The sequence below is a fragment of the Penaeus japonicus genome, unplaced genomic scaffold, assembly GCF_977035675.1.
Source record: "Penaeus japonicus unplaced genomic scaffold, GWHDUDI00000001_assembly GWHDUDI00000009, whole genome shotgun sequence".
Lineage (NCBI taxonomy): Eukaryota > Metazoa > Arthropoda > Malacostraca > Decapoda > Penaeidae > Penaeus > Penaeus japonicus.
Genome location: NW_028234411.1, coordinates 22,033,201 through 22,060,700, shown reverse-complemented (window position 1 = coordinate 22,060,700; position 27,500 = coordinate 22,033,201). Strand labels below are relative to the sequence as shown.

The window sequence follows — 27,500 nt, the reverse complement described above, 5'->3', positions numbered from 1 at the left end:
GATTTCGACCTGCTTGTTGCTTGTCTGTGTCACCTTTGCGGTACCTCTCCAGGTAAATCTTTGTTTTGAATTAATAAAAAACGGTTACTGAGATTTTTATTATGATCTTTATTAGTACTGTGTCGTCCCAACACTATTTAGATCAGAATTAATATTTGTGTTAAATCATATATTTCAAAATGGGGATTGTATGTTGGTAAAAAAAGAAAAAAAAGGGCAAGGTATTTTGCACGAGATGGGTTTATTCGCTAATGAAAGTGTGCCCTGGCGCTACACCTTCCTCCTTACTCTTCTGCGCCTCCCTTCTTGCTGCCGGACCTTAGCCCAAACTCTCCTACAACTCTGACCATGCATCTTTATCAGCATGTGCATGGCTATCCTACAAGCCGTCAGACTACTACAGTGGTAGCGCGCCGGTCTCGCATCCCCGTGGTCGGCAGATCGAGCGCCGTCCAAGCTCGTGTTTCCACTGTCGCCTGGCGGTTACTGACGTAGCTGGGCACTGCGTTGGGTAGGGACCAATCTCAGATCGAGTCAAAATTCGTTGGCACTCTCTCATGAGCCAGCACTTCCTGACACAAGCCCTTTCATATTTTCTTTTCCGTTTGTTATTTCTTCAATCAATTAAATAATTTGGTCACAAGTTATCGGCATTTTCATTAAATTTGATACTTTCCTTGGTTGTTCCAACAAGGGCTTAACCGCTGGGGGTGCTTGCGTTTAGGGACCGTCGCAGTCTTAAAAAATCCTGATGTTTATTGGGCAGATGATGGAAATTAACGTCACCTCGCAGTGAACAACAAAAAAAGTCCAAAGCTTATCATGCAAGTACGTTTTAGTGTCCTTGTTTAATAAAAGACGTCACTGTCCTATCTGTCCGGTTTTACCAAACTAAGCCTTTTAGAAGACTCTCTCCGAAACCTATGAAATATGTGATTCACTGGCAACATTTAACACGCCACTTTTCGCTTTCAAAAACTTGTTTCTGAGGCAAAGCTACCATTTTGGGAATTTGTTCGAAATACACAGATAATTTTTACTAAATATATGTCCCCATCAAATCTTAGTTATAGAATTTAAAAACTCTATGACAAAACCAATGATTGCAAGCTAACGTTCGGACCAGCCAGGTAGTCCAAGGAATATACATGCATACATACATACATACCACCCGTTACCTACAAGGTAAACATGATATGGTGTGTATAGTTCGACATCTACAGCACAGATTTACGAATTGAAAAGAAAAATTCCGCAAAAAAATGTTCCCACCCTTCCCCTGAGTCACGATGGTAGTAATTACGACCGTCTTCAACATGCAATGGCTTCCATAATTGTGATTGTTTTCGAGTAATAACACATTCCTATTGGATAATCTTTATTAATATTGCTGACGATTTCTAGTTCGTTTGATTTTTAACTACAGTAAAGATTCATGTTGTGTGGTGGAGGGCGTTTTCCTGCCTTGGATCCATCTGAGGAAATTGTAGGAATCCCCTTTATTTTTAAGTGGTATCTGAATTTCCGTTTCTCTTCTTGGGAATAAGTGGCAGGTTTATTATTCCGTCGTAATTTTCCGTAACATTTGAAGGAAAGGATTATTTTGTTTAAGAGATGTCGGAAAAAAACGAATGTAGAGCAATCAAAATCGTGGCATTTTTTAATAAGAAATATTATTCATGTTGTAAATATTAACATAAATAGCAGCATGAACAATGAGGACTGTCACAATGATAAAGTGTATTTACAATAGGGAAGACTAGCAACCAAACGTATGTGTGGGTGGGGTGTGGGTAGCTACTTGCGTGATCAAAGTCATAGCATTAACTGATTAATTGCAATCCTTTGATAAATGGCGTGACTGGGAGATATGATTCCCGCTCCCTATCTTGTGTTTTTTCTCCTTGACATCCTGTGTTTTTTTATAACGAAATGATATGAGACATGCTACAGGATGCTCTCCATACAGGCTAGCGTTTTCCAAGTTTGCAAACACACATTATATAATAACGCAAAGTTTTCTTAACTTGAATAGAAAAAAAGAAAAAAAAAATTATCTTCACATGTTGAATCTCATTAACAAGTAGTCAAAATTTTGAATTACAGCCACAAGAGCATCCCTCGCCCGCGTCTTAAAAGCCATCTCGTGGGGCGATTCTTCCTCGAGTTGTTTAAGCAAATGGCAAACAAGGAACTCCTAGGGCAAGTGCGAAAAAATATGGCATACATTTTCGCAACGGCTGGCTCGCTGAAGTGAAGTAAGAAAAAAAAAACTTGTTATTTCAAGGAAGTGTTTTTTTTTTGCAATGTGCAGACAAAAGGCTGGGTTTATTTGTCTCATCCTGATTTTCTAAGTTATCATTACATGTTAAGATATTTGATTCATCAAAGAAATATTGTCTAGTGGTTGAATTTCTCATTAGCACCTCTGCTGTAAGGATATTTTCCCGTACCTTATCCTAGCACACCTTTCATTTCCAAGGTCTCCATATTTCTGATGTTGGAGGAATATTTATTTTTCTAATATACAAAATTATCTAGTAATGTTCATTCAATTAAGCACACACGCGAATGTGCACACAAACTCACCCCTTTCCTTGAACTTTATGATACAATTTAAAAAATAACGTTATCCCTATAACAAATGCACCTGCTCCTAAAGTGTGCATTTACTTTTGATTATCACCTGACACTTTGCATCATTAACGACCAAACTTAAGAACTCTGTGTTAATTGACCATTTACCTGAAATGATCATACTATATACACGCCAAGCTACTACTTACAATAAAACTTGCAATATCTCATCTGTAAACTTACTTAGCTGATTAAAATGTCGATTTGATACATGGTACCCTTCACGGTTTGTAGGAGGAAAGCATGTTGATTTTAGTGATTTTGTGATATTTCAAAGGCTTGGGAAGGGTGTGTCCAAGGCAAGGTGATCGGGTTGAGTTTAGGCCTAACTCAAACATTTAGGCTTATATGCCATCACTGTCCGAATAAAAATAATGGTCAATATGCATACCGGCTGAAGAACATTTGCTTCCTCTTTGATATATATGATGGTCCCAGGATATAACAGTAAACAATATCAATAAAGGTAAAAAAAAAACGTTTAGTTAAAGAAAAACCGTCTATTTCCTCAACATGTTACAATGTGATCCTTAAAGACTTTGTGTGAAGACATGAATAGGGATCGTTCAGTGCAGAATCTAATGTGTACATAACACACACTCGCACACTTTCACATCAAGTATCCTTGGATCAATAGACAACTAAATCCAACATTCCCTTACGAAATGAATTTTCAATAAAAAAATGAAAAAAATTCATGCTGCATTGAATGCGGGAATTAGAGTCTAGTTCCAACTCTGGGAAAATAATACACCGGGGAGCTGTCTTTCTAGGCCTGTGCATTTGGTCAAATACAGTTAAATATATCATTAGTTCTAGTTGTTGACACTAATGAAAGGATGTATTAGTTGATGGCTCTATAAAATTATAACATTGAAGATATCACACTGGTGCACTGAACAAGTTCAAACAAAATGAAGATCATAAAGTCCAAAAGTTTAACAAACAATTAAGCTTGCAATAAAGTGGAATTTACATATATATATTTGCATAATTTACAGAAATTAGTTCATTAACTTATCATTCTTAATCAAACTATATCAAAAGTACTTCCAAGCATGCACAAGATAGTTAAATACTGCCGTCATTGTTCTAAACTATCATTTTGTACCCCAGCTATGGCACAAATTGCAAAACAGACTCTTTAACTATTCTGACCAAATAAATAGGCCTCTGACAGATTCCTCTTCACTCATAACAGTGGCAGGCAGGCAGCATTTCCCTCTTTGTGAATTAATTGCATTTGGGAATGAGAGAAATATCAATGCTCCTATCTAAACAATTTGTACTATACACAATTTTGTATTCAAGAGAAATTGTGTTGAAGAGACCATTAAGTGGTTCGATGAAAGCACAAAAACTTTTAATTTGGGCACCTGTGTCTGGGGGCAGCGAACATGACCCTGTGGCAGTGCCAGACTTGCTCCTGCACTTTGAGGAAGTATGTAAAACAATATAAAAAAATATCCTCGACAGGACCACAGTCCCTGCTCACACCACAAGCACCTTAGATGACATTCTTCATGTTATCAAGGCTCAATGAGCTAATTGGAAACACTATTTACATGTCTTTCTGGCCTAGAGGAAGAAACCTCTCTTACACATATACTCTTCTCGTTCACAAAAATAAACTCACTTTGTAGTCTTAAACGGTTGCTGTTCATGATGCCAACATGTTTAAATATCACCAATGGCATACCATAAGGTCTCAATGGTTTGTATTTTTTTGGACACTTCACCATTGGAACAATTCATTTACCTTATTTGTGATTCAAGACAGTACACTCTGGGATATAGAGCAGTTAAAAAATGGATTAGGCCAGATTTTGATTGATAATCAAATTTGATTTATGACCATGCTATCATATTCTGATATTCAAGAAAATAAAGATGTTCAACGCAATGGACAATAAGAAAAATGGATATTTCCTTAAAAATAAGGATAGGTTGATTAGATTTTCTGCATATCTCCCAGAGTAAACACATCTTTTCAAACAGCATAACTTTTCATTATAAAAATTTCACATTTCAATTTAAGAAGTAACATTGCATATAAACAGTCCAAAGTCACAGAAAAGTCTATGCCACTAGAGATGCAGTAGTACAAATTGTACTTCACTTTGTACTGAATCCCAAGGCTGAGACGGACCCTCTGGTCATTCCATGCTTTACCTCAACTACTTCCCTGCCATAAGAAATAACCAACACTTGAGAGATAAATGGTTTTGCTTCTACAGCCAACAGCAACTGGTGGGCTGTATGTTCCCATTTGCTCCTCTTTTGATGTATTCAACCAAGCACCTCTTTCTGATGGATCTTCAGCAACCCCTATTACATCTGTCCTTTGAGATAAGCCTCAGGAACCGCTGCAGCCATTCCCAAACACTGGGAGGGTAAGAACACTTCACTCCACTCACATCTCATTCTAATGATTCTTGTAACCAACATCTCTGGTTGATTCACCATCCAAGAGTTTTCATGTCGTAGTAAAAAATATTTCACACTGTCTCTTTGACTTGGCTACTTTTGAAGTAGGCCTACACACAACTTAAAGACATAGTAATAAAATAAAACAATAATAAATTCACTTCACTGGCCATGATCTGACCTTCAACCATCAAAAATTCCTTTGCACTTCTCACACACAATAACACTTCCTATGTTAAATACCCTTTCTTATTGTTAAAGCCCATCTGGTGTTCACCCCTTTGTCCATCCTAGACGACGTCGCACTCGCTCCTCCAATTAACTTATGTCGCCATCAGAGTCGTCCAGCATGTCTTCATCTTCTTCGTCGCCAAAGGAGGACGGGGAGGCAGAGTCCGGTCGGTGCTCGTGTTGGAGGGAAATTAGGGAGGAGTGGCGAGATATGACCCCCATCCCACTGCTTGCACCACCACTTACACTGCGAGTCATGCCCCCCACCTCGATGTCCTCCTCCCCATATAGTTCCCCACCGAGGACGCTCAGGTCCTCACGGAGATTCAGCTTGGGCTCGTGATTACCCTCCGCTAAATCTGAAAGTTTGGGTTATACTGATAATAATGCTGGCAGAAAAATGGTTTAATCTTGGGGAAAAAATCATTTAAATAATTTTATATTCAAATTAAAAGCAATAAAAATGAGAACATATATATATATATATATATATATATATTATATATATATATATATATATATATATATATATATATATATATATATATATTTAATAATATATATATATATACAGGTTATAATCTACATAATTCAAAAATTTCAAAACACAAACAAACTACCTTTTAACTTTATTTTTTTACCTTTAACTCATTTGGTCTCCAAATCCAATTTTGATTCCATGGGCTTCTCTAGACCTGTAATTGACTTTTGACAAAAGAAGTGTTAAAATCTCTAGACCTGTAAGTGCAAACATAAAAAAAACAAACAACAAAAAAATTTAACAGCAGCTCATTTTGCAAGTCAGTACTTTCTGTAGCAGAGGTTTCACATTGCTTTCATTTCACTTCATTTTTCATTATTTAAAGGTTTCTATAAGTAAAAGCTAAAAAAAATACAAAACAAAATCAAAAATGTACAAAAAACAAAAAAAAAACAAAAAAAAAAACAAAAAAACATCAAAAAAACACACAATCACAAAAAATCCACCAACTTAACTTCAAAACCAATCATCAATCATCAAAAATTTCAAACTACAATATGGATTTCAAAACAAAACTCAAAGCAAGAAAGTTGATCAGTTATTTCAAAAAAAATTAAAAAATTAAAAATTCAAAAAAATGGAAAAGCAAATATTATGGTGAACAAAAAGTGCTACTACAAAACAGCATGGTACACACCTTTAAGTTTTTTATTTCAAAAAACTGTATACTTTTTTTGTTGTGGTGGGTAACAACTTTTTTTTCATTGTAAAGCTAGCAAAGGGGTGTTTTTTTATCAACACTAAAAAAAAAAAAGCAAAATAAAAATAAAATTTATAAAAATATATAAAAAAAAAAATAAAATAAATAAATAGATAAAAAAATAAATAAAAAAATAAAAAAAAAATTCAATTCTTTCAATATAAAAAAAAAAAAAAAATAATAAAAATAATAAATCTAAATCAAAAAAATAAATTAAATCAAAAATAAATGAAAAAGGTATAGAGAATTTAAATAAATATATAAAATAAATTAAAAAGAAAAGGAAAAAAAATATATATAAAAATAATAAAAAGAAAAGAAAAAAAAGAAATAAAAGAAAAGGAAAGAAAATTAAGAAAGAAAAAGAGAAAAAGAAAGAAAAGAAAAAAAAAACAAAGGAAGAAAAAGAAAAAGAAAGAAAAAAAAAAAAAAAAAAAAAGACAGAATGATCAAATTTAAGAATCATTTTTAATAAGAACTATGCATGAAGGGAAACAAAAAAATTTTAAACATATTACATTATTATAACTAACAATTATAAGGCACAAAGTCAAAACTGTACAAATAATCAAATTTATCTAGTTATAATTATATTTTTTTAAACTGTACAATTTAAAAAATTAAACATAATATGCCATACTATTACTTGTTATTAAAATTTAGTGTTTAAATTGTTCTTGTAAATTGTTATAATAAATTTTAACTTTTTTAATTTAAAATTTTAGAAAATTGAGCAGTATTGTGACTTGTGATTTTAAAGTATTACAAACTGGTGATTAGAATTTGATATTGGTAAATGGTCATGATGCGTTCTTTGGATACACCGTTTTAACAGATTCTTTCTTGAAAAGTTCTTTCAGCCTTCTTGGATCTTATTCCATACTTGTTTCTAATTTCAAGGATCAAGTTACATTCAATATTAAATAAATAAAAAATTATGTAATAAAATTCCCTTTTAACCCATTGATAGCTGATGGCATGATTTGCTGTCAAGGCAACAAAGACCGTAAACGCGGATGGCACTGTGCCATACAACATAAACCCGCCATATGACTGTATACGTATTTTATCAAAACAGCAACCAATGGGTTAAATCATCTTCTATGGAGCGCAAGATATTTTTATCATCAAATTTAATTTGATAAAAAGAGAGCATTAACAAGTGAAGACAGCTAATATTGCTTCTTACATTGTTTATAGTAATGATAATATAATCATAATAATATTGATAATAAACAATAATGATATTTTAAAGACCAATAACCACTTGAGGCCCATACCTGTAATATGAGATCCTGAAGCTGCTGCGTCTTCAGCTTAATACGTTCCACGCGTTTATGTCTTTCCTGTTCCAACTTGCGGCACTCTTGAGCAGAGTTTGTGGGGAGGCCAAGCCAGCGGATTTCTTTCTTCTCCTTGCTTATAATGTTCATGGCCATCAAGACATTCAGTGCATCATATACCCGGCGTCGGATATTCTTCTGGTCATACTGGAAAAAATAATGTGATAAATGATGCTGTAATAAGTATGATACAATAGGTTTAAAATCAAATCAATAGTAACTATAATATTGATGCTGCTGCTAAACAAGCTTTATAATCTGAGTAGGTAATACATAATCAGTAATACCAATGCATATACTTAATAATAATAATAATATAATAATAATAAAAAATAACAAAAACAAAACAGGCTCCATAGTCACACAGTGGAAATTAATTCAACCTACATTGGCACCATCTGAAGGTGATGCACATCGGGAAGGATCTGTAAATTCAGACACCAGTTCATCTGCTACCTCATTGTAAGAAGTTGTGCCCTTCGCCTTCACCTTTTCGCAAACCTTCATTGAAAAGTGTCGCAAGCCTTTACCGCCCTTCTCACTCTTCCTGCGCTTACTGAAATTGGAAACGATACAGGATGAAGCACAAAAAGAGAAGAAACGCAACATAAAACCAAGGGTCACATGTATAGTACCTGTATTCATATGTATGATGTAATGCACCTTTCATATACATTGCATTTTAAAGAGGACTTGAACCCGTTCAACTCTAGGTCTAGTGGTCTGTAGAATTTGTATTCATCGACTTAAAGAATCTAATTTTCACTTTCAATTATTTTACTCTGGCTTCTATTGTTAAAAACTACTTTGAAGTTCCCCCTATCAGGGCCTTATAGATGTGTCGTACTATATCTAGCTTCTATGTCTGCATGTCTGATAGATACAGATAGATAAATAGATTGTGACTGTTTTTTCTCATAGAAATGCAGAGTTCAGCATAACTAAAACAAAACTAACTTTCTAAAGAGAGATTTTGGAAGAGAGAAATAGTGTCACACAGAATAAAAATGAAATACTCAAATTATACAAATACAAATCTAGTTAAATACCTCTCAACTCCATAATCAAAGTCAAAGTCATGTCTCTTCCGCGCACCGCTGTGATCTAATATTGGAGTTGTGATTAGACTTTTGGGTGGTGTAGCTCCCACGGCTTGGGTACTATGCTGCTGCTGTTGCTGCTGAGGTTGCAAAGGTGGAGGTGGTTGTTGCTGTTGCTGCTGCTGCTGCTGTTGCTGCTGATGTTGTTGTTGTTGTTGATGATGATGGTGATGGTGCTGCTGTTGCTGCTGCTGAAGAATTTGTGGTTGCGTTGTCTGAGAAGTTTGGAGAGTCTAGCCAGGGAAGAGTGGAATACGGTAACAATCAAAAGCTAGAACATTTCTAAAACTGATTTTAGATCTAGGTTCAGAGAATTCGAGAAAATAAAAAAATACTACAAACACTAACCACTGGGTTTGCAGTGAGTGATCCAGTTTGAGTTCGAATGACAACAGGCGAAGTAGTCAGGGATGATCTTCCTGTTATCCCTGTGTGCTGCTGATCCACACTTCTTAGTGGAGACTTCATCTGCACACTGTTTACAGGTACCATCACCTGGTTTCCACCTATATATTTATACATATATGAAAAAATGGAATAAATACACAAACACCTTTGTTGAGACTTTCCTACTGATACAATCCAAAAATTTAAGCAATCTTAAGACTAAACCATAAAGATGAAAGGTAACTTTTACACCAAAATCAAAGTTATATTCTACTAATATTCTCTCAGGAGATGGTCTAACATTTACACTACCTACATGTCTTCCCTATTAAAGCAAAGAGAATGGCTGCCTCATATCTAAAAGGTTGGTCCCCTTAAAAGGATAACTCTAACATGAATAATTTTAGTTTTTGACTGCACCTGTATTCAATTGTTCCAAAGTTCCTCATGATTAATCTACTTCATTATCAACTTATTTTAGTTATGGTACAAAGTTTCTACAGAGTTTGATCCTCAGATATAGTATAACAGACATGTTATTCAAAATATGTATAGTCTCTACAAAATTCTCTCCCTTTGCAAAAATCCTCAGATATTTCTTCCAGAAAAGCTAAAAGTTTGATGCAAAATCACCAAAAAAATTATTTAATTGCTTACAGAAGGAGTAATTTCAGGTCTGAATGTCAAGTAAACTAAATGTTTTCTTACCATGAAATTGCAGTATGTATTCTTCACACAATGTTTATCAACAATTAATGTTATTGAAATAGCCTTTATTAAACAAATATGATCATGTTCTCCAATATCTGGTTATCAATAATTAATAATCCATAATAGGTAACAGAATTGCTATCTAAAACCCATTATGATATGACACACTGTTATATCTTTCCGTCCCTTCTTTTGAAATTATGATCCCTGTATCAATTCATATATTATGATACATAACCGGCGATTCATAAATATTGGTCATCTACGCGCAACAGAATCACGTCCCCGAGAAAACGGTCAAGCACAACGAGATAAATAAAACTGATGTTGCAACTAGCTCGCCCCGCGTGAAGAGCGAGGGGGGGGGGGAAAGAACGATGGATAGCGTGAAAGGCACGAGGGAGTTAAAAGAAACAGGGGAAAATACGAAAAGCACGATCACGGCCGAAAATAGCAAGGTGGGCGAGTTACGACCCTCTAGAGGCGAAATCGAGACTGCAAGGGCTGAGGTGTGACTTCATGGTCACTTAGCTTCAAGGCCACGCATTGTGTTTTGTGTTTGCTAATGCTTTGGCGAAAACTTCTGCATTAGTGCGCTAATGGAATTAAATATGATCATCTGTTAATGGTTCTAACGTTCCTGAATTACGAAACTATTGCGAAAACATGTAGCTGTGCAATGGACGTCCTTTACGGAGCTTAACAATAGACTGCCTAAATTATATTTCTTCAGACATATTTTACAACATCGCTTTAAAAATCAGCAACTGAACCCGATCAACCACTATCCGCCGTATTTCCTCCTCGCAAAGTCCAGGTCATCATCCACTAATTAAGATTTGACCTGACCCTTCACCCTCCGTAACTGTTTCCCTTGACCTAGCCTGACCTGAGGTGCTGCGGTCATCCAACAACCCTGACCTTTAAATCCGGCTAACCCAAACTCCTCTCCCAAGACTATCCTGAAAATCACTAACTCCCACATGAATGCCAATACCACTCGACCGTGGTGATAGAATGGCTAAAAAAATATCCACAAAATAGGTTTATTCGAAAAATGGCCAAAGCTTCGATATCCTCCTCTCCATCTTTTGGTTATTTGAATTTACGACTAAGCCGACTCATTTCCAATCATCTTTTGTATAGTGTTTAGCTTTCCAAATTCCAAGTGCTCCCTCTCTTTCAAGGTCACACAGCGCCGACTATGCCCTTTTCTCGACCCCGAAATCTCAAATATGGCTCTGCGCAGACTTAATCCCTGCAATTATCACTCGACTCGCCAACTCGCCCTCGACCCCCGTTTCCATAACAACCGCCCGATCCTCAAATCAACACACGAATAATAATTCACACGCGCAGCAGAACAAATCGAGAATGTTTTTCCTTTTGATGTGTCGGAAATTTAATTACAGTAAGAGGGGAGATGGGTCAAGCAGATGATTTTAACTTTATGAATTTTGTTTCTGTAATTAAATCAGACTTGGGGTTATACGCTCACCATTTTGGTTTAGCTAGAGTTTAATTTTAAAATGCGAAACGTGGAAGGCAACATTTGGAAAATATCTCACGAGAGAAAGTGATGGATGTGTAAATTTCCTTCGCAGCCGAGAATGGATTGCACCGCACAGCCCTTAGAAAAGGGAAGTCGAACGAATCTATCAAGCATTGGCATAGAGTATTGTACGTAAAAAAAAGTAAAAAGGGACAACTTAGCTAATCGAGATGAACTTAGTATTCAAAGTAGCTCTGTAGAACCAGTTACCGGATCATGACACACACACTTTTTATCATCATCGGTACCCTCGTCATCACCAGATACGACCAATACTCACGAATGTTCTGGACATTGAGCCCTTGCTTGGCAGGGATGGCGATGATCTGGCCGCTCGGGAGTTTGCTCGTCTGCAGCACCGTCTGGCCCTGGTGGGAGAAGAGACACTGTGAGAACGGGAGAACGGGAAAATGCGAGATCAGCGTCAATGCTCTGTGATAACTACATCGGCAAAAGCTTCTTGGTTAATCTGCTATCGCATTCGTACACTCACGTACACACAACTTGAATCACTCATGTATGGAGCCATCACGGCGCCTCGCCAATACACACCAGCTTCACTTCACTAGAAGCGTGAAGGAAACGAATAAGGTTTACCCCGTCACTTACGACCCGCATCTGAGTGCCTTGCCCCCCCCCTCCCTTCCCCATGGCACCGGACGTGGCTTACCTGACCCAAGTTGACCCCGGCATTGGGCCAGTGCAAAGGCTGAGATTGGTGGCGTGAGGGCGCAGTAACCCCGCCGCCCGCAGCACGCCCATAGCTGTACTTGGCGTGGGACGGGAGGTAGCTACTCCCCCCCACAGGTTGCGAGCTGACGATGTAGTGGGTGGTGGCCGCGGGCGTGTGGCTTGGGTCTTGCAGGTTGGGCGTGATATTCTCGATCTCGCCCCAAAGATCGCCAAAGGTGTCGTACTCACTAAGGAGGAACTCGGCTTCATTCTTCAAGGCCATAGCTTCCATTTTTCTTTCAAATTTGGCGTTTAATAAATAAAATCAATCAATAAATAAAGTTTATCACTACGTATGTCGAATAAATAAGTGTTCTATGATCTTTGGCAACGGCAGATTGGAGTAGAGGTAGAATTTCTTTGGTTGTTACGAAGACGCAAATTCAACGTGACAATCCGGTCATTCACACAAGCCGAGTCCGGTAAAGGTAGGCCTAGCAAGCGTCACGTTCATGTTACGAATTCACGCTCAGCAAAAGCATTTCTCGAAGCGTCCTTTCAGTTCTTTTCCAGCATTAAGTCACATCTTCAAATAACGCACAAACACCCGAGAGAACGGTTATAAAACGAATTTCACACTCAAAAAAATATAGACTGGGCGTCTCGAGAACTGTCACAGCTAAGCTTGGCCCAACTTCCTTCCCTCTCGCTCGCTCTCGCTCTCTCTCTCTCTCTCACTCGCTCGCTGTGGCTCAAGTCCGTTTTTCCCGCGAAGCTCCGCATTCCCGCGCTTTTCGTAGTAGGGTTTCTCACCACAACAGCTACCTGTTTTCCTACGCTTCTCTCCTAATTTTGATCATATTTGCATGCGTTCGAAGAGAAAACGATCGTCTCACAATAGGCAGAAGAACTGCAAGCCAAATAACATGTATGTGAGGAGTAAAAATAAAACATGAAATGCTTCCGAGCTGAGAAACACTACTGCGCGACCAGATGATTCCCCCCCACCTCCTCCTCCTCCCCCCAACCAAGCCTCCACCGCCTTCACACCGCCCCCCCCCCCCTCTCCCTCTCCCTCGCCCCTGCATATCCTGCTTCGCGCTTGTCTGTTGGGGGGAGGGTGGGGGTCAAACAATCTCAAATTTCAAACAGCCGATACTGAATGATAAAAATAGATGTCATTCACGAGTCTTCTTTATGTAAGCACTTCTTTTTATGTTTTCGGGAACTGACCATGATGCGCAGTACATACCAACAATGTCCTCGTGTGCGCCAACGCCATTTTTAAATCCAACCAAAACACTCGTGACCGGTACATCATCTGTCCACAGTAACCCCGATATAGTAGACCCCGAGCCCCGATAAAACGTTCTACACCAACTATCAGCTGTTTCAACATTCTGGAAATTTAAACTGCCAGATATCATTGACATTATAGATTATATATCTAAAACGTAAGTCCTAGCGGACAGACTAATCGTCTCAAAACCGACCCTCCGATCAGTAAACAACCGCCACACAATTCCAAACTGATCTACCTCAGGGGTCTTCAATACCGGCTGCCCACACGTACACGGATGGGATAAATACGCACACGGCCCGGTTTAAAAGGCCCACACACAATCGTGCGCATTGCCTTTGCAGCTAAGGATAAAAGGGTGGGGGAGAGGGGGATCTCTACTGTCAAAGGATGCCCCTTGTACCAAAACACACCCAAGGAAGACGGAAGGACAGATCGTTCAGCGAAGAAAACTTACACAGTATCTGGCGCCAGTGCAGTCAGTTGGTTTCATCTGCGTACTAGTTCCCAGGTCACAAGTGGCTGGTGAAGACTTAAGAGGGTTTCTTGCCTGCCTGCCTACCGGTTGCTCAAGATTCAGCATTAACCATATGGGTATCCAACGGTTTTTAACACCATTTGAACGAAACCAAGATCGGGTAAAGTACACCCTACCCTACAACGTAACGTAAAAAAAAGCGTCTCCTAAAAACACACTTGGATATAACTGGCAACAAAATCATAAATGAAAACAAACTCAAATGTTCAATTTATCTTCCAGATGTGAGACGAAGACAACCTTCCAGCGGGCCCCCATGCATGTCTCCCTGAGAGGCAAAGGCAGGGCGTTGTGTGTGACCTTCACGTTAAAAATGTTACACACCAAGCGGCACACACACATCCAACAAGGCCTGCCCGCCAACACCGTCCTTTCCAAATGTCAATTGGAAGTGGGTAGAACGAGCAGGCATCGACAAAAGAACAAGGAATGAATAAAAACATAAACATCGCGTTATGATCATGATAGAATTGAGAGTAGCTCGGTTCCGAAAGTCCTAGTGGTTCAGATCCACATAAAAAATATATACCATGTTATTGTTCCTCCTGCTCTAAAACAGCTTGCTGTCTTGACTGCTTGTCCGCCTACCTGTCTACCCGCTTTCATACTATACTTCCTTTACAACCCTGTACCGCCGCCCTGCCCACTAAAGCCACTATCTAAGTACCTGTTACCCGAGCCACCTAGTCTCCCTCCTCCTGCGGTTTTAACCTTTGCTTCAAACGCTGACCATGTCGTCTATACACAAATAGGAATTTCAAGTAATTTTCGTATTCTTTTAATTATAGGATTTGTATTTGATCGTTCCGTGTATGTAGTACACATGGAAGTCACTACTCTTCAATGTTTAAATGTCTATTCGGAACTTCAGTGAAAAGACACGGCGTATGAATTTCATTTCCATTGCGCAAAAGACTTGGCGCGACACTCGTGAAATAATAGCGCTTTCGTAATTGATCTCTTGTGGCGTAATGGTAAATGTGACCAATTTATTGCCGAGTCTCTCTCTATATGTATCATAGATGCAAAAGAAAGCGGTTAAATGTTACATGCATGTTTTATACATTCCATAAGTGTATATTATACATGTGCGATTGTACAAGTATAAGCGCGTGCGTGTACGTATACATGTACGTGTATATACCTGTGTATCATATGCGTGTGTGTGTGTGTGTGTGTGTGTGTGTGTATTTTATATATATATATATATATATATATATATATATATATATATATATATATATATATATATATATATATAGAAAGAGAGAGAGAGAGAGAGAGAGAGGGGGGGGGGCACAAACATACGTTGATGGAAACATGAGAAGTGCTTTATGTTGTGATGCCTCCTTTACAAACATTTGCTTCCACTCTCTACCCTCACAACGGCTCTTTTAAAATTGAAATGACAAAGCTATGATTTTTTTTCTGCCTCTCCATCCTAGCAATACAGATTTTCATCTACAGACAAATTAAGACGTAGTTCAGTCAGTTGCTCTTGTATTTCACAATGACTATACTATACCTCAAACGACAAAAGAAAGGACATGTGTATATCCCTCAATGAAATATACAACCCGAGAGTGAAAATAGACGCAACCTGATCAGCCAGCCGTTCATCACATGCGAACACGTGAAGTCGGGAGTGAAGTTGATAAATTATGCCTTCCCTTCATGTTCTCTGATCGATTCATATTACTAACAAGCGAGTCCCTTTACGCCGTCAAAGTATGTGTCAACAGGATCTTGCTACCCCAGTGCGCTTTCCAATTGTGGCGACGGAAAGCAAAAAGGGTTTACTTATTTCCAACTCGCTTGCTCTCCCTCCCTCACTATACTCCTCCCACTTCATTCCTTATTTCTTTCTCTCTCTCTTCTAATACTCCTCTCCCTTACCTCTCCTTTCTCTGCATTTCTCTCATCATATTTCGGGAACTATCTCCTCCAGGATTTCATTCAGCCGGTATCCTCTCCATTTATATCTCTATTCCCAGTCATCAGTCAGTCAATCTCTATCTCTATCTCTCTCTCAATTCTGTCCGTTTTCTCCACCTATTTCCCAACTCTTCCCCCTCCATTACCGGGCCATATTCGGCCTGGTATGTCAATCTTTTTAATTGACAAAGCGCAGCGCTTGATTACATTACAACTGTCAACAATGATCTGAATTAGAATATGTGGCTCGCCGTTGTTTGTACATACGCTGGTACCGTGTCACAGACGCACGAGCACAAGCCTTGCGTGTCTCGGCGTGATACAGAAACCGTGCACAGACACGCATGTAAGATTTCACACTTCACGGCCAGAAAATAAGATACAGTATATCAAGAAGAAAGAAGAAACGCGACCGAAGCTTCACACATTTCGTAAGATGAAGGCCCTTCCTTGCCAGAATGAATTACGACTATTTATATGAAGTCACCTTGAGTGCTTACCCACTTTTATTATTCTCTCCTCTCCTTTTATATCTTATTATTCACTTCTTTCTTCCTGTGAAACCAATCGACATTTTCTTCTCGTCGCATACGGAGTCTGTAACACACATTCCATACAACAGCAAATGCAAAAACATATCCCCCTTTAAAAATGGCATCGCTTTTATTACGTAACAATGACTGGGTAACACCACCCCAAAAGTAAACGGCACTTGGCAGTAAGTACTCCGAGCTCAAAGAAATCTGCGCCTCACTTCCCCTGATGTTGTTTGCTAGTACTTTGAAAAGTTTTAGATTGGGGTGGGGATGGGGGTGGGAGAGGATGATGATGATAAATAAGTGATTTTTTGAAAACTTCCACGGAAGACTTAAAAGTCAAAACCACTGATCACGTACTTTCCTGAAGTGACAAGTAATTGTAGTTGTTTTCTTTAATACTAGTATACCACCCTTCGCGCAAACGAAAAATCAAAATGTTCTTACATCAAAGGACGTGGTTTAATTTATTTACAGCAACAGATCTCCCTTTGAGCATAGTTAAAAAAAAATGTATATATAGGTCAAGTCGGCTTTAACGCACATTAGTCAGAGAGGCCGGCCAAATAAATTAATTCGGAAAAATGCACAGAATATGATTTCTAACATACGAATGGCCTGGCACTAATTGAGACCCAATCTCTTTCTCAAACTCAACGTCCGGGAAGTTCAGTAAACCGCAAAAACTCCCACTCTGCTTCTCGACCCAGCCTTTTCGCCTTTTCCCATCTCTCTTCCTGGTCTTCCTGTCCCATCTCAAATTCTATTGCGCTTTACTTCCTTTTCTCATTCCGTGCCCCTTCATTATGTCCCCGCTTCACCCTCTCCCGTTATTTCCAACCCCTCATGACACTTCCTGCCTGACTGCCTGCCTGTGGTTTTTATCCCCCTCACCCACACTCTGACAATTTGCGTTCTCGCTTCCACTCTCTCTCTCTCTCTCTCTCTCTCTCTCTCTCTCTCTCTCTCTCTCTCTCTCTCTCTCTCTTTCATTTCTTCATATTTGCGACTGGTATTCTTACATTAATAAACGAGTGACGTATATGCGTGAGCCCACACACATACATATACATACACACAATGCACGTACCTACCGAATTTCTCCACTGCGTAGAAAGAGTAAAAGCAGAGGCATCTTGATAGATTTATTGCCGGATACATATACACATTCTCCCTTCTCCCCTTCCCCTACCGCCTGCCCTGTCTCCCTCACTTTATTGCCTGTTCCCAAAAAGCAGGGAGCAGGAGGGCAGGCTGCATATGGAAAGTAAGTGTAGGGAGAAATAAATGCATTTTCCCCCATCCACTTTACGAAGACTGAAAAAACATGTTTCTAGGAAAATAGCACACGGGCTTTATACATCTTGCCATAATTGAAAGCCTTTGTTCCTCTTCCTTTTTAATCAAGTCATGCTAGTCGATAATAAAACGAGGCTTGATTCGACGGTCGCATTGTATGAACGTGTGCATTGTGCCTTTTTACTAGTTTCAGACAGACATCTAGACGGTTTGAGCATCTTTAAGAGCCAACGCTCTTAGCAATTTCCCTCTCCTTAGTTTAGCTGTCAACTTGCTAGTCTCTTTCTTAAGAATGTATTCCCATTCTTCCTCATCTAATGAGACAACAAAAAGAAAATAGGAGGAAAAAACGTATAAAGATTAATCAGCGTGGGAAACTGAATAGATCTTAATTCTCTAAAGGGACCAGTGAAATGAGACGAGAGATACGGGACAATTACACGCACCCCATCCTCCTTTCCTTCTCCCCCTCCCCCCCCTCCTCCTCGGTCCCCGCTCCCCATACTCGAGCCCCAACAATGGGTTACAGAGAAGAATCTCGTATTAAAGGTCCCGATACAGTAGTCTCAGAGGAATTTAAGTCAGGAGAGGCTGGGGTAAGGGGAGGACAGGGGTTGAGGGTTAGCTGGTCGGGAGAGAGAGGGAGGGACGGAGGGAGGAAGGGAGGGTATGGTCGTAGAGTCGTGTAACGGCGGTGGTCATTCCCCCTGACTCCATCCCGTCCCCCAAACCGACACTATCCCTCCATACCCTATGCCCTCCCTCCTGAACCAAATACCGCCCATTTTCTCACACATGTGCAAACTCTTCTTAGCCACCTCTTCTCCTAGTGGCTCGAAAGGCAAAGTCCTTTCCCTTCGATTAGTCTCCCTCGTCATTATCAACTGGGGAGTTCATACTCCGGTGAATGAGTGCACAATGGAGAAAACCCGGGAGGACATAAAGGCAAGATGAGTGATATAAATGGAAAAAATGAAATGAAAATTCATTGATGCCATGGGGGGAGGGGGGCGGAGGGGTACATCTGTTTGTATAAATATTGTAAGATTACCCGATGTTAGGACGATCATGTGTCTCCCTGAGAGGGACAGGCCATAGACTTTATAAATGACTACCTATTGATTCCTCAAGCATGTTTTTTTTTATATAGCTAATCGAAAATACTTCAATATCCTTGCACTCTCACCTGGAGCTTAAGCCGTCTGCTCGTCCCCAGGGTCTAGACCAGTGTTGCCACCACGCCTCCTGCAGTAGTATGTCGTTGCCTCAATGCCCCCCCCCCCCTCAAATCTTCACCCAGTCGAAATGTTATTAACAGTATAATGCGAGCACACACACGCGCACATTTCCAATATATATCATCCAATTAAGATTATACATTTCAATGAGTGATGTCTCTGAAAATATCTATACTCTTAAAGGTGCTTAAATGTCTAAGCGTGAATGACCGACTTGCTAAAAGGCTTACAAATAATTACAGACCTTTCCCATTGGGCTCGCCTAGTATAAAGGCTAGGGGCATGTCATTCATCGTCGTGCGCATGAATAGACTAACAACATGTGCGCTATATTTAGTTTGGCGGTTTTATTTCTAGGTGTGAGAGTATCAGTTTAGGTGGGTGGGGGGGATCAATGAGTAATTTGAGCAATATGTCATTTTGTTTGGCTTGTGTTTAGATTTGTTTGTTCCTGTCTTACGCGAATGCTTGCGGCGGAAAAGGAGCCCGAGCGAGGTTAGTGTACCGATGGGCCTCGTCATCCATCACTGTTATCGCCTACTGTAGCTATAACAAGGAAAACGGCTGTTAGTTATATCTTTAATTTCGTATTCATAACATTTAATGATTTTTACTTTAACCGAGGTGACTGAATTTATTGGACTAGTTGTGGACAAGGAGGTAGTTACTGACCTTGATATTGGTATGCAAGTGCGGGGGAAATGACACTCCCATTGCGACACTATTGAATACGTATCAATTGTTTTCCTTGAAATGAATTCTTGGGCAAGCATATTACATAAAAATAATAGATGAAAAGCAAACCTTCTCTAGACTTTTGGTCGCAAGACTATCAAAACATTTCGCAATCTGGTGTGACCCTTCTTAGAATCAATAAAAAAAGAAAGAAAGAAAAAGGTGTTGAGACGAAATATCTAGCGAGTATTGGTGGCGATCATGAAGCCCATGAGTTTACTGGGACGTAATCATTAGGCCTGAGTTTTCCTGTTTCCCTCCTTCCTTCCTCTCTTCCTTCTGAAGGGGAATTTCTTCATTTCCTTCCTTCCTTCCTTTACTAAAGGGTTAGGTAGATGGTCAACGATCTACTCTGTCGCTTTCTCTCTCTATTGACGTCCACTGTGGTTCTGTACGTCTCGCACTGCATTTTTTTCACGGGTCGGTGGTTTGTGTCTTGCTTCCTACAGAATTCCATCTCCAAGTTCCTTCTCGGAGTCTAATCAAAAGGTGTATCACTCTTTAATCGTGAGCTTATCTCTTTTTTATTCCCCTGAACTCTGTCTTGTTTTGAGTATCATAAGAGCATGACTTAAATGATGTGGTGGAGTTTCTTAAGATTAATTTCTCACTTAGATTTAAGCCTGAGATAAGGGAAATGACAAGCAACCGCTATCCCCACCCTTCCTCCCTCCCTCTCTCACTCTCTCTTCTCTGCTGGGACTTAAGACTAATATCGCCTTCCATTATTTTCTTTTACTAGGGCTACAGCCACCACCTCGCGAGTGATAGCTTGGGTAAGCTGCTTGGTTGTCGCTATAGCAACGAAGGAACCTGTAGTATACGTCAAGGAAGCCCCTACCCCCCACTACAATTGCAAACACGCCTCTAAACTCATATCTCGCTTAGTGCATATCCAAAGTTCACCTATTCGACCCAGTCTCCTTCCGAAGGCGTGGTAACATTTTTCTTGAATCTTCACATGCAATTTGTTCTCTCTTTCTCCCTCTTGTTTTCTTGCTTCATAAGTAAACAATTAACACGTGACCATAAAGTGTGTCAGTATGATTTCGCACTTCGCCTCCACTGCCGTTCTTGAGGATTTCTTGTTAAAAAAAAAAAAGTGACATGATCCATGGGAGACTACATAGGATCAAATGAACGAAGATAGAGGGGAAAAGGCATATAATATAAAAAAATGTGAGAAAAGAAAAGGAGGGAAAGAAAGAAAGAGAGAGAGAGAGAGAGAGAGAGAGAGAGAGAGAGAGAGAGAGAGAGAGAGAGAGAGAGAGAGAGAGAGAGGGGGGGGGGGGGCAAGGGCAGGCGGCAGCAGGTGGGCAGGAGGATGTGCAAGCTCTCAAACAACACGCCTAGAACGTGGATAATGGCCACAGCAACACCTGCACGTGTAATCACCTCCCTCAACCAGCCACGCCACCCTCCCACACCTGTGGAATCGTCTGTCATTGTCACTGTCGCTCCTGCCCTGTTTCTGGGAACCAACGCCGTTTCGCAAATGTGCTTAATACAAGAGAAAAAGAGGAGAGGAAAGGAGGAAAAAGGGGGCATCGAGGAGGAGAAACGGGGAGATCAAGGGAGAGAGGAAGGATGAAGGGAAATGGGGAGACGGGGGAATAGGGGGAGGGGGGGGGTGTCGAGGGAGGGATGGTTAGAATGGGAGAATAGGAAGATAGGGAACACAGGAAATTGAGAGAGAACGGGCGAGGGGGAAGAGAGGGAGAGAAAGGGGGAGGGAGAGGGGAGGGGGGGAGGGAGGGAGGGAGGGAGAAGGGAGAGAGGAGAGAGAGGGAGAAAGGAGAGAGAGAGAACGGGCGAGGGGGAGAGAGGGGGGGAAAAGAGGGAGAGAAAGGGGGGAAGAGAGAGAGAGGGAGAGAGGGAGGGAGGGAGGGAGGGAGGGAGGGAGGGAGGGAGGGAGGGAGAGAGAGAGAGAGAGGGAGAGGGAGAGGGAGAGAGAGAGAGAGAGAGAGGGAGAGAGGGAGAGAGGGAGAGAGGGAGAGAGAGAGAGAGAGGGAGAGAACTTGAACGAGAACGAGATAGGGTGCGGCTAACGGGGTGCAATAAAGTATCCTAACCCACGTGGGAAGGATGGCCCTCTCCCTTCCTCTCTCTCCACACCCTCTACAGCTCGCATTACACACTAATTTACGAGACACGGGAATGTCTCTTCTCGTGTATGCGCCTTTGGAGTTTGCTTTAAATGGCAGTCAAAAAGCGATCCGATTATTAACAAGCACACACACACACATCGAGGTAAATTTTGTTTGATGTATGGATATTTCTTATATCTATCCCTCTTTCTTTTTCCTTTATATGTATGCATGTATGTATGTATATATGTACGTATTTACGTGTATGTATCCGCTCTCTCCTGATAGTGCCTGCATTTCGAAGGGCATTGTTAAAATCAGAAAGCTTTGCGGGTTAATGATGCCACTTCCATTTAATTAATAACGAGAGAGAGGGAGAGGAGTGAGGGGGGCGTGTCAGAGAGAGATGGGAGAAAGAGAGGAGAGAGAGAGAGAGAGAAGAGAGAGGGGGGAGGTAGAAAGAGGGGAGAGGGATGGGGGGAGATAGACAGAGGGATGCAGGGACGGAGGGAGGGAGGGGGAGGGGTGGGAAAGAGTGGGGGGTACGCGGTTGATTTGGCGAGCTTATAATAGTTTTTCCATCTTCAATCGAAAGGGTCTGACTGAAAGACTATGTTAAAAAAATAGGGTAAGGGGCATTACCAAATAATTTGCTTAAATGGAAAATTAAAATGTTATACAAGAGAAAGTGAACGTAATAAAATTCTCGACCCGCTGAACATGGGGGACGAATCTGAGAGCATTTCACCCCGTTGCCGATAATCACTTTCCATGCTTACGTGAGGCCGAGTGCCGTCAGCTGAAGTTACAACTATAACTACCATTAAAAACGATGGTAGTTCAAAAAAAGAAGAAAAAAGAGAGGATAGTAGTGCTCCTGTATATTCACTTATTTTCCGAGTTAATAGAATACCGTTTACAATGTCTAAATTCCACGGAGGAATGAATATCTTGTCGAAAGCGTCCCCTCTGCATACTGAAGAGGATAGAAGCGCACGGTGTCCTGCTTTTCGCATCTCCTAAACTTAGATGCAACCACAGCAACAAGGAAAAGCAATGAAGTCTCGGGTGTACAGAAGGTAGTGTCAGTCTCTCTGTCCCTCCATCTGTCTCTCTCTTTCTCCTACTTCCACACACTCCCTCCCTACCTCTCTTCCCCCCCCTCTCTCCCACACTGCAAAACCCGAGCGGCAACCAAGCCTCCACGTTTAGCTCTACGTCCACACACAACCCTCACGTGTGCACTGTACTTCATCACACTTTAGTCTCTCCTCTCGAGTGTGGAATATCAGCTGGGGCGATGAAGCGGTACCGATACACAACGCAAATCACGTAAACAGATTTGTCGCGCACGCGGTCGTTTGGAAACAGGGCGAGAGAAAATAAAGATACCACTGGTCATACATTTGGGAAGAATGCATATAGGCCTGAATTAATAAATCCCTAGACACACACACACACACACACACACATCTATCATACAGAACGCTGTACGAAATCGCCGTCGCTATGACCTATTGTTATATATTTCATAAGCCAGATGGAAGAAAACAGAAATATCGAAGTAAGAGAAAATACAAATAATAATAATAATTAGGACAAGGATGGAAATCGTATCCCGTCCAGTTTCCGCCATCTAATTCTCTAGCTAATATGAACGTGCATGCTCATTAACGAACAGTAAGACGAGGAACCACGTGTTTATTAGTTATTGAAAAAATAAAAATACCCACTAAAATTGCACACTATAATCAATCTGACATACATACAGAGAGAGAGAGAGAGAGAGAATGTGTGTATGTGTTATGGTAGAGGAATGAGATGGAGAAAGAAACCAGAAAAGGAGAGGGGAAGTGTAAAAAAAAAAGAAAAAACATCGACAGACGGGAAGGTATAGAAGAGGAAGGAAAAGGGGGGGGGGGGACAAAAGGTTCCAGCCCTAAGAGGAAACAGGTGTTGAGGGACGGAAGTGAGGAAGTAGATGGGTGGCGGCTGGAGTGTTGGGTACGTAGTGGGAGTGGGAGTGGGAGGGGAGTGGGAGAGACATGAAGGGGGTGAGAAAACAGGGAAAAGAGACAGAGCAGAACGATGGACGGAAGGCAGGGGAAGACGTGGGAGGAGAGAGAGGAGAGTTAATGAGCGAGTGTGAGAGTGGGTGTGCATGTGCATGTGGGTCTGCACGAGCATGTGCGCGCGCAATGTGTACGCGTGTGTGCGTGTTTGTTATGGGGGTATACGTATGCATGTGTGTCTGCATATGTGTGCGCGTGTTTGTGTGTGCATTCGCTTCCTTCTGTGGACAGCTTGTGTATAGCTTGCGTGGTGACGATGAAGTGCTCTTGCTGAATAGATCAAAGGCGATGTTATGCTAAAGATAACGATAGGAACTCCCTCTTCGCCGATGATATAAATGAAACGCCAGTCCTAGTGCTCGGTTTATGGCTGAGGCGATGAACTTGATCGTCGTGGCGATAGGAGTCGGAGGTGACGGAGGAGGTGATTCTGGAGGCGTGGCAGTGGCAGAGAGAGCAGCTGTGCATGTGTGTGCATGTGTATATAAGTGTCTGCATGCGCGCGCGCGTGCGAATGTGTGCGGGACGCGCCTGGATACTGCACTTGAATTGTTAGTCACAAACGCTCTGAGCTGAGTAATGACCTTCGGGTCTGGAGTGTGTCCATTTCGAAATATTTCTCCTTTTCCTACGAAAGAGAGAAAGAGAGAGAGAGAGAGAGAGAGAGAGAGAGAGAGAGAGAGAGAGAGATCTGACACCAGTACAAGGGCGGACATAAAAGACATAAATAGACGTGAACAAAGTGCAATAGGAGGGGATGACAGCTCGCCATATCGGGTCGTCAAGGTGTGGTGACGAGAGAGAGAGAGAGAGAGAGAGAGAGAGAGAGAGAGAGAGAGAGAGAGAGAGAGAGAGAGAGAGAGAGAGAGAGAGAGAGAGAGAGAGAAACATCTTACAACCGATTACAAACTTTTTTCGTCTCCTTTACTTCTCATAATACCCCTCCCCCCTGTCTAGCATCAGAAACTATGCCCTGGTGGCAGATTTTATATTTTCTCCTTCCACCTCCTGAATTCAGTGAGGTGGAAGGGATTGAGAGGAGAACGACAGGTAACAAGACGAGACGAAAGGAAGAGAAACAATACAAATAAAAAATCGGTCAACATATTCTTCCGGTCACTCACGCCATCCCAATTTAGACCTACCAAGAACAAAACACAGACAGACACAAGCGCGCGCGCACCAAAACAAAACAAGAAACGGGAATTCTTCCATTTCCAACAAGACATACTAACTCAACCACAAGCACAAAAAAATAAAAAAAATAAAATAAAACTCCACAAGCTATGCCCTCCCCCTCAATTCATATTGACAAACAATCAAGTATCAAATTACCTCGAGTCACACTACTTCGTCATAAAAAAACGGCAATATATTTCCTGTCCCCTCGCCTCCCTCCCAGCATTCCAGAAATCGCAGCGGACGACGAGAGCGCCGAGTCGACATCGACGACACCCTGGTCACTTCGAGAAGGAGCCCCCTGGGTTCAAGGCACCCGACGGAACACGTCGAAGCGTCGTCGGAGAATGAGGGGGAGGTGGAGGAGGAGAGAAACGGGAGAGCAGAAAAAAAGAGAAGGAAAGGAGAGAAGCAAGAGCGGTGAAAGAGGAGGAGGAGGAAGAGGGAAGCAGAAAAGATGCAAAAGAGGAGAAAAGGTGAGAAGGGCGAGAAAAGAAGGAAAAGAAAAGGAGGAAAAGAAGATAAATCGGCAGCACCGATTCTCCGCCAGTTTATACAGGGGGGGGGGGGCGGTATGGAACGAATATGATCCTATCAGCATAAGAACAATAATTAAGAGGGGGAGGGGGAGGGGGGAGGGGAGAAAAGGAGAGTGGAGAGAGAGCCACCAAGTTACCAAGGACACCCACTGCCTTAGGGTCAAGAATCACATAAAATATCACACGTAAAGGTGTCGCATCAATATCTCACAGACCAATATAAGAACCCCCAAACAGCTCCTAATCCATTAACATGTGTGCCCCTATCTACTATGCTCCTTCCGACGCGCACACACCCGTTCCTTCACTTATGCTCGTTCAGCAGGATATCTTTCTCTCGTTCCAGGTTCAGCCGGGAAGAAAGCCGAAGGGAACCCCGGCATCCTCTTGCTTTCTCTAGAGCTCGCCCGCTCGCTCGCCTTAAACGAAGAGTAAGAGTCACTGAAAGACCACACAGACAAAAAGGGTGACGTAACACCCAGGGGGATGGATGCATGATGCACGGCGGAGGTTTCAAAAGCGGCGTTTGGTTTCCCCGGCGAGCGAAGTTGCAAGGCTCGGGGATTCGGGGGTCCCGTGGGACCTGCACGCCTCGAGCCATGCACTCAAAGGACACCGTAAAATGTTTAATGTGATCGTTGCGTGGGCGGGACGTCGACACGATTTCGTGACCTCCAGATCGAGGCGACACGAGAGCGAACTTTCCCCGAGCCTTGTCCCGTTTGATATCAGTCCCCGAATCAAAGACATGATGATGATGTAAAAATATCCAAAGAAGGGAAAAGCGACAAGAGAAGAGAAGGGAAGGGAAAAGCTGGCTGAGTGAGGACTGAAGGAAGAAGGAAAGAGAAAAGGTGGGAGGACGCGACCGCCAACCTGAAGACACAAGTGAGATTGACAGCCACGAGTACCATGATCTCTTCTCGCTCCTCCTCCTCCTCAGGTAACAGCGAGAACTCTCTCCCACAGGCACGGGATCCGCCATCAACCACCGTCGCCACCAGCTGCACTTGCAACTGCACCTGCACCGCTGCCTGCTCCTCCTCCACCACCACCGCCAGCAAATAACCTTTCGCGTGCTGTCCAGGGTCAAAGTCAAGGCCAGAGTCGCTGCTGCCGCCGTACCACACAACCCCCACCACAATCTCAACCACAGTCATCGCCAACTGGGCTGTCACCGTGAGCGGATCCCACCCCCCTTTCTTCTCCCAACCTTCCTCCCTCTCCCCGTGTACTACTTTCCCGCCTAAGGTTCGCAGTGCATACTCTACATACTCTTGTGTCGGTGTTTGTAAAAGAAGATAATAGGAGAGTAAGATATGTGCAATGAAAAAAAAAAGAAAAGGAGTAATAACAAGCAAAATAAAATAAAAAAGTGTAGAGAAACGGAGAAAACGACAAACAAACATAATAGAGGCAGACAATGCGAAATACACTGATACAGCAATAAAGAGCTTAGGACGATGAAACCTCGGGCGAGCCTAGGGGGCGGGGGACGAGCCAGGGAAGAAAAGAAAGAAAGAAAAAGCCGTGTTGACTTAAAGCAAATCTGAAAGAAAAGGGTGGTGCGGAAAGGTCAAACATCAACTTCCTTGTAGGAACACCCGCAAGCACAATGTCTGATATGGAAAAGGGAACCAAGGGAGCAAAGTGAACACCAACAAGTAAAAGGTCTTATAGAAAGGCGAATCGAGGGAACAGAAAAAAAGGAAAAGAAAGACTGAAACGATCAAAATAAAAC

General features: G+C 41.5%; 1 protein-coding gene across 1 annotated transcript in view; it reads right to left on the bottom strand.

Moving 5' to 3' along the window:
* Nucleotides 1-3,117: 3,117 nt before the first annotated feature.
* Nucleotides 3,118-27,500, bottom strand: part of Dp (transcription factor Dp) — a 42,565-nt gene continuing 18,182 nt past the window's right edge. The window contains exons 3-8 of the mRNA XM_086540221.1: nt 11,910-11,997; nt 9,328-9,485; nt 8,929-9,212; nt 8,267-8,435; nt 7,754-8,026; nt 3,118-5,667 (exon numbers count right to left, since the gene is read on the bottom strand). Of these exons, the coding sequence (XP_086396347.1) occupies nt 5,383-5,667; nt 7,754-8,026; nt 8,267-8,435; nt 8,929-9,212; nt 9,328-9,485; nt 11,910-11,997 (1,257 nt within the window). The 3' untranslated portion in view covers nt 3,118-5,382. The remainder of the gene's footprint in view (nt 5,668-7,753; nt 8,027-8,266; nt 8,436-8,928; nt 9,213-9,327; nt 9,486-11,909; nt 11,998-27,500) is intronic.